Source organism: Trachemys scripta, chromosome 18 (assembly GCF_013100865.1).
Source record: "Trachemys scripta elegans isolate TJP31775 chromosome 18, CAS_Tse_1.0, whole genome shotgun sequence".
Classification (NCBI taxonomy): Eukaryota; Metazoa; Chordata; order Testudines; family Emydidae; genus Trachemys; species Trachemys scripta.
Genome location: NC_048315.1, coordinates 23,699,609 through 23,713,162, shown reverse-complemented (window position 1 = coordinate 23,713,162; position 13,554 = coordinate 23,699,609). Strand labels below are relative to the sequence as shown.

General features: G+C 50.0%; 1 protein-coding gene across 16 annotated transcripts in view; it reads right to left on the bottom strand.

The window, feature by feature from the left end:
• Positions 1 to 13,554, bottom strand: part of TSPOAP1 (TSPO associated protein 1) — a 171,614-nt gene that overhangs the window by 138,175 nt on the left and 19,885 nt on the right. For all 16 annotated transcript variants that reach the window (XR_004643463.1, XR_004643465.1, XR_004643466.1 and 13 more), the window contains exons 3-4: positions 13,055 to 13,183; positions 3,369 to 3,545 (exon numbers count right to left, since the gene is read on the bottom strand). Coding sequence is in view for 11 of the 16 variants with exons in the window: in XM_034752887.1 (XP_034608778.1) it covers positions 3,369 to 3,545; positions 13,055 to 13,183 (306 nt within the window). In the remaining 5 variants the exon portion in view is untranslated. The remainder of the gene's footprint in view (positions 1 to 3,368; positions 3,546 to 13,054; positions 13,184 to 13,554) is intronic.

Genomic DNA, 13,554 nt, shown 5'->3' with positions numbered 1-13,554 from the left:
GCTGGTTTTAACCCTGTCAGGGCTGGAGCGGGTAGCCACCCCGCGACACTTCCAATGTACATTACCCTGCACTTATCTACGTAGACTTTAAACTGCCAAAGTGTTGTCCGTTCACCTCGCTTTGTTGGGTTCTTCTGCAGCTCCTCCTCATCCTGCGACCCCTGTGTTTATGTTGCCTGAACTTCCCATTATGAACATTCTTCTGCCATTTTTTTGAAAAGTCTAGTGTCTCTGTGGTTACAGAATGAACTTGACATTTGCCAAGGCGGTAGTCCTGAACTAAGGGAGTTGCCTATGGCTGGCACCATGGAAATTCATTCAGATTTGGGCAAGTTATTCATAGATTATTTTTTTAAGGCCAGAAAGGTCTATTACATCATCTAGTCTGACCTCCTGTGTAACACAGGCCAGAGGATCTTACCCAGTGATTCCTGCATCAAGTCCATCATTTCTGGTCTAGAGCAGAGCTGTGAAAGTGCTAATTTTGATCTAAAGACCTCAAATGACAGAAAACCCACCCTTGTCCTTAGTAAGTTGTTGCAATGGCTAACTCACCTCACTGTTAAACATTTGCAACATATTTCTAGTGTGAATTTATCTAGCTTCAACTTCCAGCTGTTCAATCCTGTTCTACCTTTTTCTGCCTGACTAAATTCCACGTAGATAAGTGCAAGGTAACATGCACTGGAAGGAATCATTTGAATTACTCATCCCCTTCGCTGGGATACTAATCACTGCTAATCACTCCAGAAGGAAAGGCAGGGTATCATTCTGGCCAGCTCAACCTTAATTGTGGCCTTTTCTAACTTTTGAGTGCTTGACTTTGCAACCCTAATTATGGTCCTTTGATACAGTTTTTAAAAAATAATTAATATATGATAGAACTCTGGATTTAGTAATGGCCCTATCAGGGCTTAATCCTGAGAGGTGCTCAGCTCGCCAGCCCTGTTCCAACAAGCACTGCAGCATGTGCTTAGCTTTCAGCAGTGGGCAGCACAGCTGATGTCCGATGAAGTCTCTCAGAGGAAGTGCAGTCCAGAGATTAGAGCAGTAGCCTGGGACTTGAGTCAATTCCCTGCTCTGCCCCACACAAGACACCTAGGGCTAGATTCACAAAGGTACTGAGGTGCCTCAACACCAGAATTATGTGTCTCCAGCTGGGTTTAGGCCTCTAAATCCCAATTTTAGGCTTCATTGTGACTCTCAAAACTTCCACCGAAACCTTGTAGGCACCTAAATTCACATGACACCTACATTGTCAGGGTAAAAGTTCCCTCAGCACCTACTGCCTCTGGACACATGCGCTGCTGCCTCCCTCTCGGTGTCCAGACACCTGTCTCTCCCCAGCCCCAACCCCAACCCCAACCCCAACCCCAAGCCCAAGATGATCCATGAACCAGGGAAGACAGGTGTTCCTCTGCCTGGCTCGTATGCAGGACACAATCCAGTAGGCACACTCAGAGGCACCCTTTTGGATAGGGGCCCATTCAAAGAGGGAGGAGATGGCAGTGCCCACCTTATAACTCCCAGTCAGAGCACTGGCCTGGGATGTGGGAGACCCAGGTTCATTTCCCCTCTGTGCCAGAGGGGGAGAAAGGATTTGAACAGGTGCATGGTGGCTCCTCTGGCTGTTTCGTGTGGAGTTGGGCACCTGCCCAACTCATTCACACAAGAAACACCTTAGGGTGCCTGAGTAGTTCCTGCCTGTGAATCACTAGCAAAGATAGGTGCCTCCCTGCAACCTGGATTTAAACATCTACTGTATCTGGGGGAGGGCAGGGCTTAGTCACCATCTCCCACTGGCTAGATTAGGCAGCCCCCCCTCCTAGAATGCTGGCTTTTGTGGATCATGTTCTTCCACACCTGTTGCTCCCCATGCATGGCACACGGAACCTGGGTGCCGGACTCAGGCTCCATTGATCCAGTGATCTGCTGGGCACCTAAAAGTGTGGCATTGTGATGATGAGCAGCATGATGCCTAAGTCCCTTTGTGAATCTTGCTCCTAGTCTCTTGGTATGTCAATTCTCTTTCTGTCAAATGAGGAAACTAGCCCTGCCCTGCCTCACAGGGGGATTGTGAAGATAAATCCATTACCGAGCTGTGAGTAGGGGCCAGAGCAGTAGCGGGGTTACTGTCAAACTTCAGAGACTGCTAGTACATCTGACAACGCTGGAATATTATCATGTGTAAAAAATGAAGTATTTGCAGTAATTAACTTGTTCTTCAGCTAAAACTGATCCATGAATATTTGGCTTGGGAAAGGAATTCACTCTGGGGCAAGCTGTCCAGAGTACTGAAACACATTCCCTGGCAGCAGCATTGGTAAAACCACAACTGTGAATGCTATCAAACAGTTATGCAGAATATTCATGGAAACCAAACGTAGACTCTGCAGCTGGGAGTATGCACGATGGAGACCCACTCTAGAGCTATCCTCACTCAGTCAGAGAACACAAGCCGAGCAACATGTCCAAACAAAACAGCTTGACTTTTGAAAGGAAAATATTTACCACAAGCTGTTCTTCAATTGCAAAATTAGAGGGAGTTCAGAGAAGAGCAACAAGAATGATCAAGGGCCTGGAAAACTCATCTGAAGGGGGACTGAAAAGACTGAGGCTGTTTACCTTAGTCAGGAGACAAATAAGAGGGGTTGTGATAAAATAGTCAATGCTCTAGAAGTTCTCCCCGTCTCATAACACAAGAACAGGGGAATATCAATGAAATTAAAAGGTGAGAAATTCAAAACCAGCAAAAGGAAATACTTTTTCTCTGGGCGTGTAATTAGACCATGTAACTCACTGCCACCAGATGTTCTTGAAGCCGACAATTTAGTGAGATTCAAAGAGAGACAGGACATATATATGGATGCAACATCCCAAATCCTACTAGTTAATACTAACAAACATTTTGGAAGGGAAATAAACCCTCCTGCTTCAAAGCTTAAGCCAATCTCTAAGTATAAGAGACTTTATGGGGTGCACATTATCAAACATCTACCCACTGCAGGGTTCTTACACCTTCCTCTGACACATCTGGGGCTGGCCACTGTCAGAGACAGGGCTAGGTGGACCATGGGTCTGAGCCAGGCTTGTAATTCATAGAATCATCAGAAGGAACTTCAAGAGGTCATCTAGTCCAACCCCCTGCTCAAGGCAGGGCCAATCCCCAACTTTTTTTTTTTTTTTGGCCCCAGATCCCTAAATGGCCCCCTCAAGGATTCAAACTCACAACCCTGGGTTTAGTGGGCCAATGCTCAAACCACTGAGCTATCCCTCTCTAACAAGTGAGACACCAAGAATTATACTGAAGACATTTGAAAAATGAAAACTGTCCATGCCAATGAGTAAAACCCCAGAAAGACACTCACCTTCCCAGCTGTGAGCTTCGCCTGTAGCTCCCGACACTCCTGCTGCAAAGCTTCAATCTGTTTATCTTTCGCTAGGAGGGCACTGGCCTGTTCTGTCAGGTCCTTGGCACGCTGGTGGGCACATGCTTTTTTACACAGCTCCAGGCTGGAGCCCTTCATAGCCACTGGAGCATTTACCTGCAACAGGGAGAGAACAGCAAGGGAGAAACCACACACGTGGTGGTGGTGTTAATAATTGCACAGTTAAGCAGCAGGTACAGAGCAAATAACCAGAGTGGGGGCATTACTGACTTTTTTGGTTCACTGGCAGCTTCGAAAAATTGAAAGAAAAAAAATCAGTTGAATCTTCTGAAAAATTTTGGTGAATCAAAAAAGTTAACAAAAATGTGCTTTGGAGCAAAGGAATCATAGAAGATAGTGTTGGAAGAGACCTCAGGAGGTATCTAGTCCAACCCCCTGCTCAAAGCAGGACCAACCCCAACTAAATCATCCCAGCCAGGGCTTTGTCAAGCCAGGCCTTAAAAGCCTCAAAGGAAGGAGATTCCACCACCTCCCTAGGTAACGCATTCCAGTGCTTCACCACCCTCCTGGTGAAATAGTGTTTCCTAATATCCAACCTAAACCTCCCCCACTGCAACTTGAGACCATTACTCCTTGTTCTGTCATCTGGTACCACTGAGAACAGTCTCGATCCATCCTCTTTGGAACCCCCCTTCAGGAGTTGAAGGCTGTTATCAAATTCCCCCTCACTCTTCTCTTCTGCAGACTAAATAACCCCAGTTCCCTCAGCCTCTCCTCATAAGTCATGTGCTCCAGCCCCCTAATCATTTTCGTTGCCCTCCACTGGACTCTCTCCAATTTGTCCACATCCCTTCTGTAGTGGGGGGCCCAAAACTGGACGCAGTAATCCAGGTGTGGCCTCACTAGTGCCGAATAGAGGGGAATAATCACTTCCCTCAGTCTGCTGGCAATGCTCCTACTAATACAGCCCAATATGCCATTGGCTTTCTTGGCAACGAGGGCACACTGCTGACTCATATCCAAATGTTCTGTTCCATCTCTGGGAACTTGGAAAAAGAAAAGCAAAGGAAATGAAGGGCTTGTTTCACAAAGGAGGTGGTGCCCTTATAAGCTTTAGCCCAGGGCTCTCACCTGGGATGAGATGAAAGACCCAAGCTCAAGGCTCCCCGTCTGCCTCTTGTTTTGGATAGATTTGAATTGGTTCTCCCACATTGCATCCCAGTGAGCTATGGGTAGTCTGGGCTCAGGTTGTGTTCTACTGTGTGCCCACCTAGTCAGTCAAAATGACTCGAGGCGGGGGGATAGACCACTCACAGGGGAGTCCCTGCTCCACAGTATGGGGAACTGAACCTGGGTCTACCCACAGCCCAGAAGTGCCCTGAGCTAAAGGTGCCTCTTCCTCTGCCAGCTTGTGAGTGGAGGGAGAAGAGATGACTCTGGAGGGAGTGAGCTGGAGATGACTGCTGGGCTCCCAGAGACACCAGAGGGGCAGCTGGGCAGAGAGAGATTTGAACCCATCAGCTCTAGAGGGAGGTTAATTTGCGTTTCCTGCTAAGAGGCCAAATGCCATGGCCCATAGGAGTGAGCAGCAGAGAGAGAAGGTCTGATGCCCTGTGCATGAGACACAGCAGCTCTGTCTACTCTAGGAAACGCAGCAGGAGTTAATAGCAGGTGTGGCTGGGGTGGTACTGAGCACAGGTCAGCTGTAAGCACAGACAGGACCAGGCGATATCCAGCACCAGGCAGAAGCCTGGCTGAACTGTGCGTGCATGGCTGAACCAGTGCTGGGCACTGTCTGGCTCTGACTGCACATGCATCCCCCACCCAACTGCACCCACCCCCAGAGCCCATTGTCAGCAATGGTGACATTCCCTAGAGTGCTGGCAAAGCAGCCATCGGTCATGGCCAGGCTCCTTTGCTCTTCTCTGGATGCTTAACAGCCTTTACCCAAGCGGCAGCCTTGGCAAAACCAAAGTTCTCTGCACAACTGCAAAATGAAGGCAGTTCCCAAGGGTCATGATTTAATAGAAGCCTGCTCATGGGTGACGCCCACCCCCAGCTGTGCCCTGCCGGCACAAAGCCTGGCTCCTTGGGCAGGTGTGAATTTCCTCCTCAGTCAGTGCAAAGGGGATAGATAACGCAGGGCAAACTCTTGCTTTCTAATGCTTTTCATATATGCAAATCATCCAGCAGCAGGATCTCGGTGCTCAGGGGACCTTGCATCACTAGGCAGGCCCAGTTGCTGCAGCATATCCGGGCACTGAAGCCACCTCTAGCAACCAAACGCTAACTCCTCAGCACCTCTCCCTGTAAGTATCAGCCTGCCACGGCAACCGTGCACAGATGCCGCCCACACACTCCCTTCTTACACAAGGCTAGTGTGTTGTAACTAGACCAGCTAGAAATCAAGTTGTCCATTATACATTTTGTTTCTCTGAGCTCAGAGTTTTCATGTTTCAACACTCTGAAATCAGGGGTATGTGTTCCTGGTGCTCACTGAAACCCATTGAGCCTTTCCTGGTCTGGAGAGATACAGAAGATTTTTAAAAAGCAACAGAGGGTCCTGTGGCACCTTTAAGACTAACAGACATATTGGAGCATAAGCTTTTGTGGGTGAATGCCCACTTCATCAGACGCAAGTAATGGAAATTTCCAGAGGCAGGTATAAATCAGTATGGAGATAACGAGATTAGTTCAATCAGGGAGGGTGAGGTGCTCTGCTAGCAGTTGAGGTATGAACACCAAGGGAGGAGAAACTGCTTCTGTAGTTGGATAGCCATTCACAGTCTTTGTTTAATCCTGATCTGATGGTGTCAAATTTGCAAATGAACTGGAGCTCAGCAGTTTCTCTTTGGAGTCTGGTCCTGAAGTTTTTTTGCTGTAAGATGGCTACCTTTACATCTGCTATTGTGTGGCCAGGGAGGTTGAAGTGTTCTCCTACAGGTTTTTGTATATTGACATTCCTGATATCTGACTTGTGTCCATTTATCCTCTTGCGTAGTGACTGTCCAGTTTGGCCAATGTACGTAGCAGAGGGGCATTGCTGGCACATGATGGCATATATAACATTGGTGGACGTGCAGGTGAATGAGCCGGTGATGTTGTAGCTGATCTGGTTAGGTGTTGTTGGTGGGAGGGTATCTGTGTATCAGTGCGCTGTTCAGTTCTCTTCAGTGGACATCATACCAAATGGACTGAAGGTGAAAAATCCATTGCTATCTACATACTGCACAGACCACAGTGAGAGATTATGCCATACACTATCAAAGAAACTGAGGAACCACCTGATCAGCATCCTATACAGCAAACAGAAAAACATCAAGAAAGAGCTCTCCAACCTGGAGACTTTCATAAATAACCAACCCTCCACACAAATGGACTTTACTAAAATAAGACAGGAGATCTACATTATACACTTCACCTCTCTTCGAAGGAAAAAGGTCCGTAAGCTGTCTAAAATCCTACCTGCCACATGGGGCCACAATAGGGGTATCCCTAACACACCCAGCAATATCGTCAATTTATCCAGCTACACACTCAACCCAGCAGAAGAGTCTGTCCTATCTCGGGACTCTCTTTTTGCCACAGCACCCCCATGAACATGATACCGTTCTGTGGTGATCTGGAAGCCTCTGATTTCGCCGCCTCTGACTCAAAGAATACTTTCAAGATAACACTGAACAGCGCGCTGATACACAGATACCCTCCCACCAACAACACAGGAAGAAGAACTCCACATGGACTCCTCCTGAGGGTCGAAATGACAGTCTGGACCTATACATAGAATGCTTCCGCCGACGTGCACAGGCAGAAATTGTGGAAAAACAACATCGCTTGCCTCATAACCTAAGTCGTGCAGAACGCAATGCCATCCACAGCTTCAGAAACCACCCTGACATTATCATCAAAGAGGCTGATAAAGGAGGTGCTGTTGTCATCATGAACAGGTCTGACTACCAGAAGGAGGCTGCCAGACAACTCTCCAATACCAACTCTCCGACCGCTACGCCTACCTTCATGCCTCCAGCTTCCACCCTGGACACACCACACGATCCATCATCTACAGCCAATCGCTGAGGTACAACTGCATCTGCTCCAACCCCTCAGACAGAAACCAACACCTACAAGATCTTCACCAAGCATTCTCAAAACTACGATACCCACACAAGGAAATAAAGAAACAAATCAACAGAGCCAGACGTGTACCCAGAAGCCTCCTGCTACAAGAGAGGCCCGAAAAAGAAACCAACAGAACTCCACTGGCCATCGCCTACAGTCCTCAGCTTAAACCTCTCCAACGCATCATCAGTGATCTCCAACGCATCATCAGTGATCTACAACCCATCCTGGACAATGATCCCTCACTTTCACAGACCTTGGGAGGCAGACCAGTCCTCTCCCACAGACAACCCGCCAACCTTAAGCATATTCTCACCAGCAACCACGGACCGCACCATAACAACTCTAACTCAGGAACCAACCCATGCAACAAACCTCGATGCCAACTCTGCCCACATATCTACACCAGCAACACCATCACAGGACCTAACCAGATCAGCTACAACATCACCGGCTCATTCACCTGCACGTCCACCAATGTTATATATGCCATCGTATGCCAGCAATGCCCCTCTGCTATGTACATTGGCCAAACTGGACAGTCACTACGCAAGAGGATAAATGGACACAAGTCAGATATCAGGAATGTCAATATACAAAAACCTGTAGGAGAACACTTCAACCTCCCTGGCCACACAATAGCAGATGTAAAGGAAGCCATCTTACAGCAAAAAAACTTCAGGACCAGACTCCAAAGAGAAACTGCTGAGCTCCAGTTCATTTGCAAATTTGACACCATCAGATCAGGATTAAACAAAGACTGTGAATGGCTATCCAACTACAGAAGCAGTTTCTCCTCCCTTGGTGTTCACACCTCAACTGCTAGCAGAGCACCTCACCCTCCCTGATTGAACTAACCTCGTTATCTCCATACTGATTTATACCTGCCTCTGGAAATTTCCATTACTTGTGTCTGATGAAGTGGGCATTCACCCATGAAAGCTTATGCTCCAATATGTCTGTTAGTCTTAAAGGTGCCACAGGACCCTCTGTTGCTTTTTACAGATTCAGACTAACACAGCTACCCCTATGATAGAAGATTTTTGATGCAGTTGTAGGAGGAAAAGGAGGACTTTTATTGGTCCATGTTATTTCTGTATCTCAGATCCCCCACTTTATCCACAGTGACAGGCAACAGTACCCATGAGATGCTGTTGATTTCTTTGCCCAGTCCCTGAAAGGTGCTTGGTGCTGCACAGAGAACTTGCAAAGAAAGCCCCCATGGGAGAGCTTACAATGGACATTTCAGAAGGGGCACAACCCCACAGCAGGGAGGGCTCCAGCAACCCGTCACACCACTGTACCTGCACCTTGGAGTGGTTCAACGAGGGCTTTTCAACTATCTCAATAGCAATGATCAGGCTCACTTCTCGTGGGGACTGCAGAAGGAGAGCTGGCACCAAGCCCAATAGCACCCAATTCCAGTCTCCAGACAGTGCCTGTTCTGCCTTCTCCTGTCAACATAGCTGCCACCTCTTTCAGAGCTGGATTAACTATGCCAACAGGAACAGGAGTACTTGTGGCACCTTAGAGACTAACAAATTTATTAGAGCATAAGCCCACTTCTTCGGATGCCAACAGGAGAGCTCTCTGATCACAGTTTTCAAGTACATAAAAGGTTGTTACAAGCAGGAGGGAAAAGAATTGTTCTTCTTAACCTCTGAGGATAGGACAAGAAGCAATGGGCTTAAATTGCAGCAAGGGTGGTTTAAGTTGGACATTAGGAAAAGCTTCCAAACTGTCAGAGTGGTTAAGCACTGGAATAAATTGCCCAGGGAGGTTGTGGAATCTCCATCATTGGGGATTTTTAAGAGCAGGTTGGACAAATACCTGTCAGGGATGGTCAAGATAATACTTAGTCCTGCCTTGAGTGCAGGGGACTGGGCTAGAAGACCTCTCGAGGTCTCTTCCCGCCCTATGATTCTATGATTCTCCCCCCAAACCATGCCAAGGCTTCCTGCCTACTCAGGAGACTGACACCAGGGGAGATAACCATCTGCCAGTTGCCTTTTGCAAATGGCTGAAGATGCCCTGACTGAGCAGGTGGGTCTCCAAGCAGCCCTCTATCAAGGCTGTTCTCCTGCCTTTCAGTGAGTGCAAGTCTACACTTCAAACGCTGCAGAAAGAGCTCCCCTGACGGTGTAGTTAATCCACCCCCACCAGAGGCGGTTGCTGTGTCGACAAGAGGAGCTCTCCTGCTGACATAACGCTGTCTACGCGGGGCTAGGGCAGTGTAGTTGTGTTGCTCAGGGGGGTGGATTTTTTACACCCCTGAGAGATGTCGTTATACTGCTATAAGCCTGTAGTGTAGACCTGGCCTCAGGGTACATCTACACTTAAAAGTTACAGCGGCACCACTGCAGCACTTCCCTGTAGACATGACATATGCGAGCAGGAGGGGTTTTCCCATCAGCGTGGTACCCACCTCCCCCTAGGTCAGCAGGAGACTGGTGCTGTCTACACCGGGCATTAGGTCCGTAGAGCTAAGGCTCCCCAGAGGTGGATTTCTCCCAGAGCTGTACCAATGTAAGTGCCTAGTGTAGCCCAGGGCTCAGACTCTTCCTCCTAATGCGAAGCTATGACCTGGCAGGGGATCTCAGTAGTTTTGCTTAGGGGCAGGGCTAGCACTGAGCTTGCGTATGATGCCTTATGTGACACCCATTTCCCAGGGGCGACACGGGGGCCCTGAGAGGGAGCAGTGACCTGCCTCGGCCCACACAGCACATCAGTGCGACCATCTGAATTCGGACTCGGTGCTCCTTGTGCTCCCTGTCCCAGGCTTCTGCCTGCACCTCTGCCTCTGAAAGGCCCTGGCCAGGAGAGAGGGGAAGGGGAAGGGGAAGCCTGGTTCTGAGTGGCGGAGAAGCTTGGACATGTAGTAATACCCCTTGTGTCCTGCCTGGCAAGTGGGCAGAGCTGCCGCGCAGGTTCTCAGCAAAGGACTTTGAGTCACTAAGCTCACCGCAGCTTACAGAGAGAAAGGCATTTCCCCCACCCCGCCTGCCCCAGGCGTCACCTGGCTGGCAGAGGGCTAGCACGCTGTGAGCAACTGGTCCCACTCAGCTAGACCCTGGAGGAAGCACACAGCTTGCCTTTGAATGCTCAGCAGAGACGCCACTACCCCCACTTGTGTGTGCATGTTCCAGGAAGTAAATTCAACCTGGAGCAGACACCTAATGCCCCACACCAAACCAATGGCTACCCCACCCACTGCTCAGCACTGTCATCATGTCCTCTCCCATCAGCTTGCATGGGACATCTCTTCCCATTCCAGTTCCTACAGCCCCTCACTCTCTCCAGCTCCCGGTTCCCCGGCACACTGCAGACATGCCGCTTGGCCAGGGCAAGACACTAGCCCCTGGTGCCTGGTCCTTCTCCTCCATTCAGGATCCAGCCTCTCTCTCCTCCAGCCCCAGGCAGGCTCCAGGCCCGGCCCCCATGCACAGGCATTACACCTGCCTACCTCAGGCCTGTTGGTCAGAGACACTAACTTCCTGGCCTCTTCTGGAGTTCCCCTTGCTATAGCAAGGCCAGGGTGAACCTCTCTGGAGTCAGAGAAAAGCTCTTCCCAGCAAAAGGCCCTGGGCTGGAGAACACCCTGAGGTGGGGGCTGAATGTGCTGTAGCCTGACCATGGTCACAGGCTGGTGCAAACCACACAGGCAGCCTCAGGAAGGGAGGAAGGCATTGCCAGAGCAGGTCATGCTTGTGGCCCAGGTAACCCAATGGCCTGTCTCTAACAGGGGCCAGCCACAGCGGCTTCAGCAGAGGTGCAAGAAGCCCTGCAGTGGGTAGTTCTGGACTAACTTTGCCCATAGGGAAGTGTAATGGCATGGAGGTCACCCCAGCATGCCCCTTGTGATCAGGTGCAGCATGGTAGGTGAGACCCTTCCTCAGTTTCCCTCACCCAGGGCATAAACAAGTCCAAGCAGGCTTTCCAGTACTAAAGAGCATCTTCTTCAGAGGGTCTTGTTCATTTAACAGGAAAGAGCAACACAAAAGCTTCAATCAGAAGCTTTCCACCCCTGTTTTTCCCCTTTAGCCCCAAAGCTGGCTTCCTGGCCTGGCACCTTGGTGGGCATTCAGCTAGATCCCCATCTTCCCCTAGGCCAGTCCCTAGTGGCTCCCCTGGAGGTCCCACACCCAGTTCACTCCTCTGGAGCACTTTCTTTCCAAGCCTGTTCCTCTCTCCGGGAGCCTCTGCTCTCTAGGGAGACACCACTGGGAATAGCTTCCTGCCCAGCTCCCCTGAGGAGTCTCTCCCTCCCCACCTTCCTCTTTTCTGGGCTTCCTGATTGAGCCCTACAAACCTGTGTTAGGCCCCGGTGCCCCTCACCTAATGAACTGCTGCCTAGCTACCAAGGCAGTGAACTAGCCACGGGCAGGGGGGCTGGAACTAGGGGTGCTGGGGGTGCAGCAGCACCCCCTGGCTTGAAGGGGTTCCATCACATACAGGGTTTGCAGCTTGGTTCAATGGCTCTCAGCACCCCTGCTATACACATTGTTCCAGCGCCCCTGTCCACAGGTGAGCTGGGTTGGCTCCTTCTCCTTAGCAGAGCTTGTCACAGGGAGGCTGGGTGCCTGATCCTCTCTGGGACCTGCCCCCGGGACAACGAGTTTCTTCCTACCCCTGTCAGACAGGCTGGCTGATTCCCTGAAGCAGAAGGGCTGATCTCGCTCTGAGCTCTCTCCTCTCCTCCAACGTCACTGGGGATCGTCTATTACCCACAGAAATGGCCTGTCCGTCTTTTTAATCCTCCTAAGGAAGGAGGGAACAAATCCCAGTTACAGCAGCAGTGGAACCTTCAGAAGGTGAGGGTCCATTTCAAGTGTACCTGGCACTTACATAGCCCAGTGCCTGGTGCCCCGCAGTAATGAACAGGCAGGCAGTTCTGACAGGCAATGCCCACACGCCATGGGAATCTCGCCCACCGACATCCACCGTGACCTCACTTCCCCTCTCATTTCCCATCTGATACCTACTCCCTCTCCAGCAGCACGTGTTCCCCCTCCCCCAGCACACTGAGGACATGCACACTGCAGACAACCCACGGAAACCAGCCAGCCAGTGGTTACAATTACCACCAGTTCCCACACCCACTATCCCATGGCCACGCTGCAGTTATCACCAAAGTGATAGGGAAGACACTCGGAGGATGCTGGCGTGTTAATGGGGATGGGTGTAGAGCTGAGTTACCCAATGCAGCAGGGCAGTTTGAGGGGAGAATCTCAGCCGGAGTGGTGATTTGCTCTTTCGCTGGGGTCAGTGAGATACCGGCTTTTGTCATTCCTGGAACTGTCTGTGGCACCCCAAGGCTCTCATGGGGGGTTCCAAGGAAGCCTGCCTGGGACACAGGCTGTATCTTCCTGTTAGCCAAAGGTACAGGAAAAATAACCTGCCAACTCTGCTCCAATTTGTGTTCTCCTCCAACTACCCAATCATTGCTAGGAATCACTAGTGGCACTGAAGGCCTGGGGGGTGGGGGTGGGGGGATGGACAGGCAGTGCCATGCCATATGCTGCTGCTGCAAAGGGTTAAACACTTACTACTTTGAGGTTTGCTTCCTGCAGTTTTCTTGCTCTTTCCTCCAGGCGCTTTGCGATCAGGGCCAGCTCCGCGTTCTTTCTCTTCAAGTGCTTCACCTTCTCCTCAGTCTCGGGAAAGTAGTTCTTCCGCTAAATAATGAGTGGAATGGTTAACGGCCCTTTTGCTCACCCCCTGCTCACAGCTCTCCAGCCCCCCAAACCTCCATCTCCAGTCTCACCCTGTCCAGGCAAGGCCCCCATTATAACTACACACTCAGAGAGCTAGAGCTGGCAGAGGGCCCTGGCAGTAGAAGATCCAGTCCATCCTCTGAGGCTAATGAAGGATTCTTCCATTTCTACATTTTCTGGCATTTTGTCTGCTCAAGTTTTACATATCTCAGGTATTGAGGCTTCTACCCCGTTTCCCTGAGTCTCTTCCACTGCTTCCTATGCCTCACTGTCAGTTTGTCTTTCCTGATATTCATCCTAAATATTGCCCCTTTCTTAATTTCATCCCATTG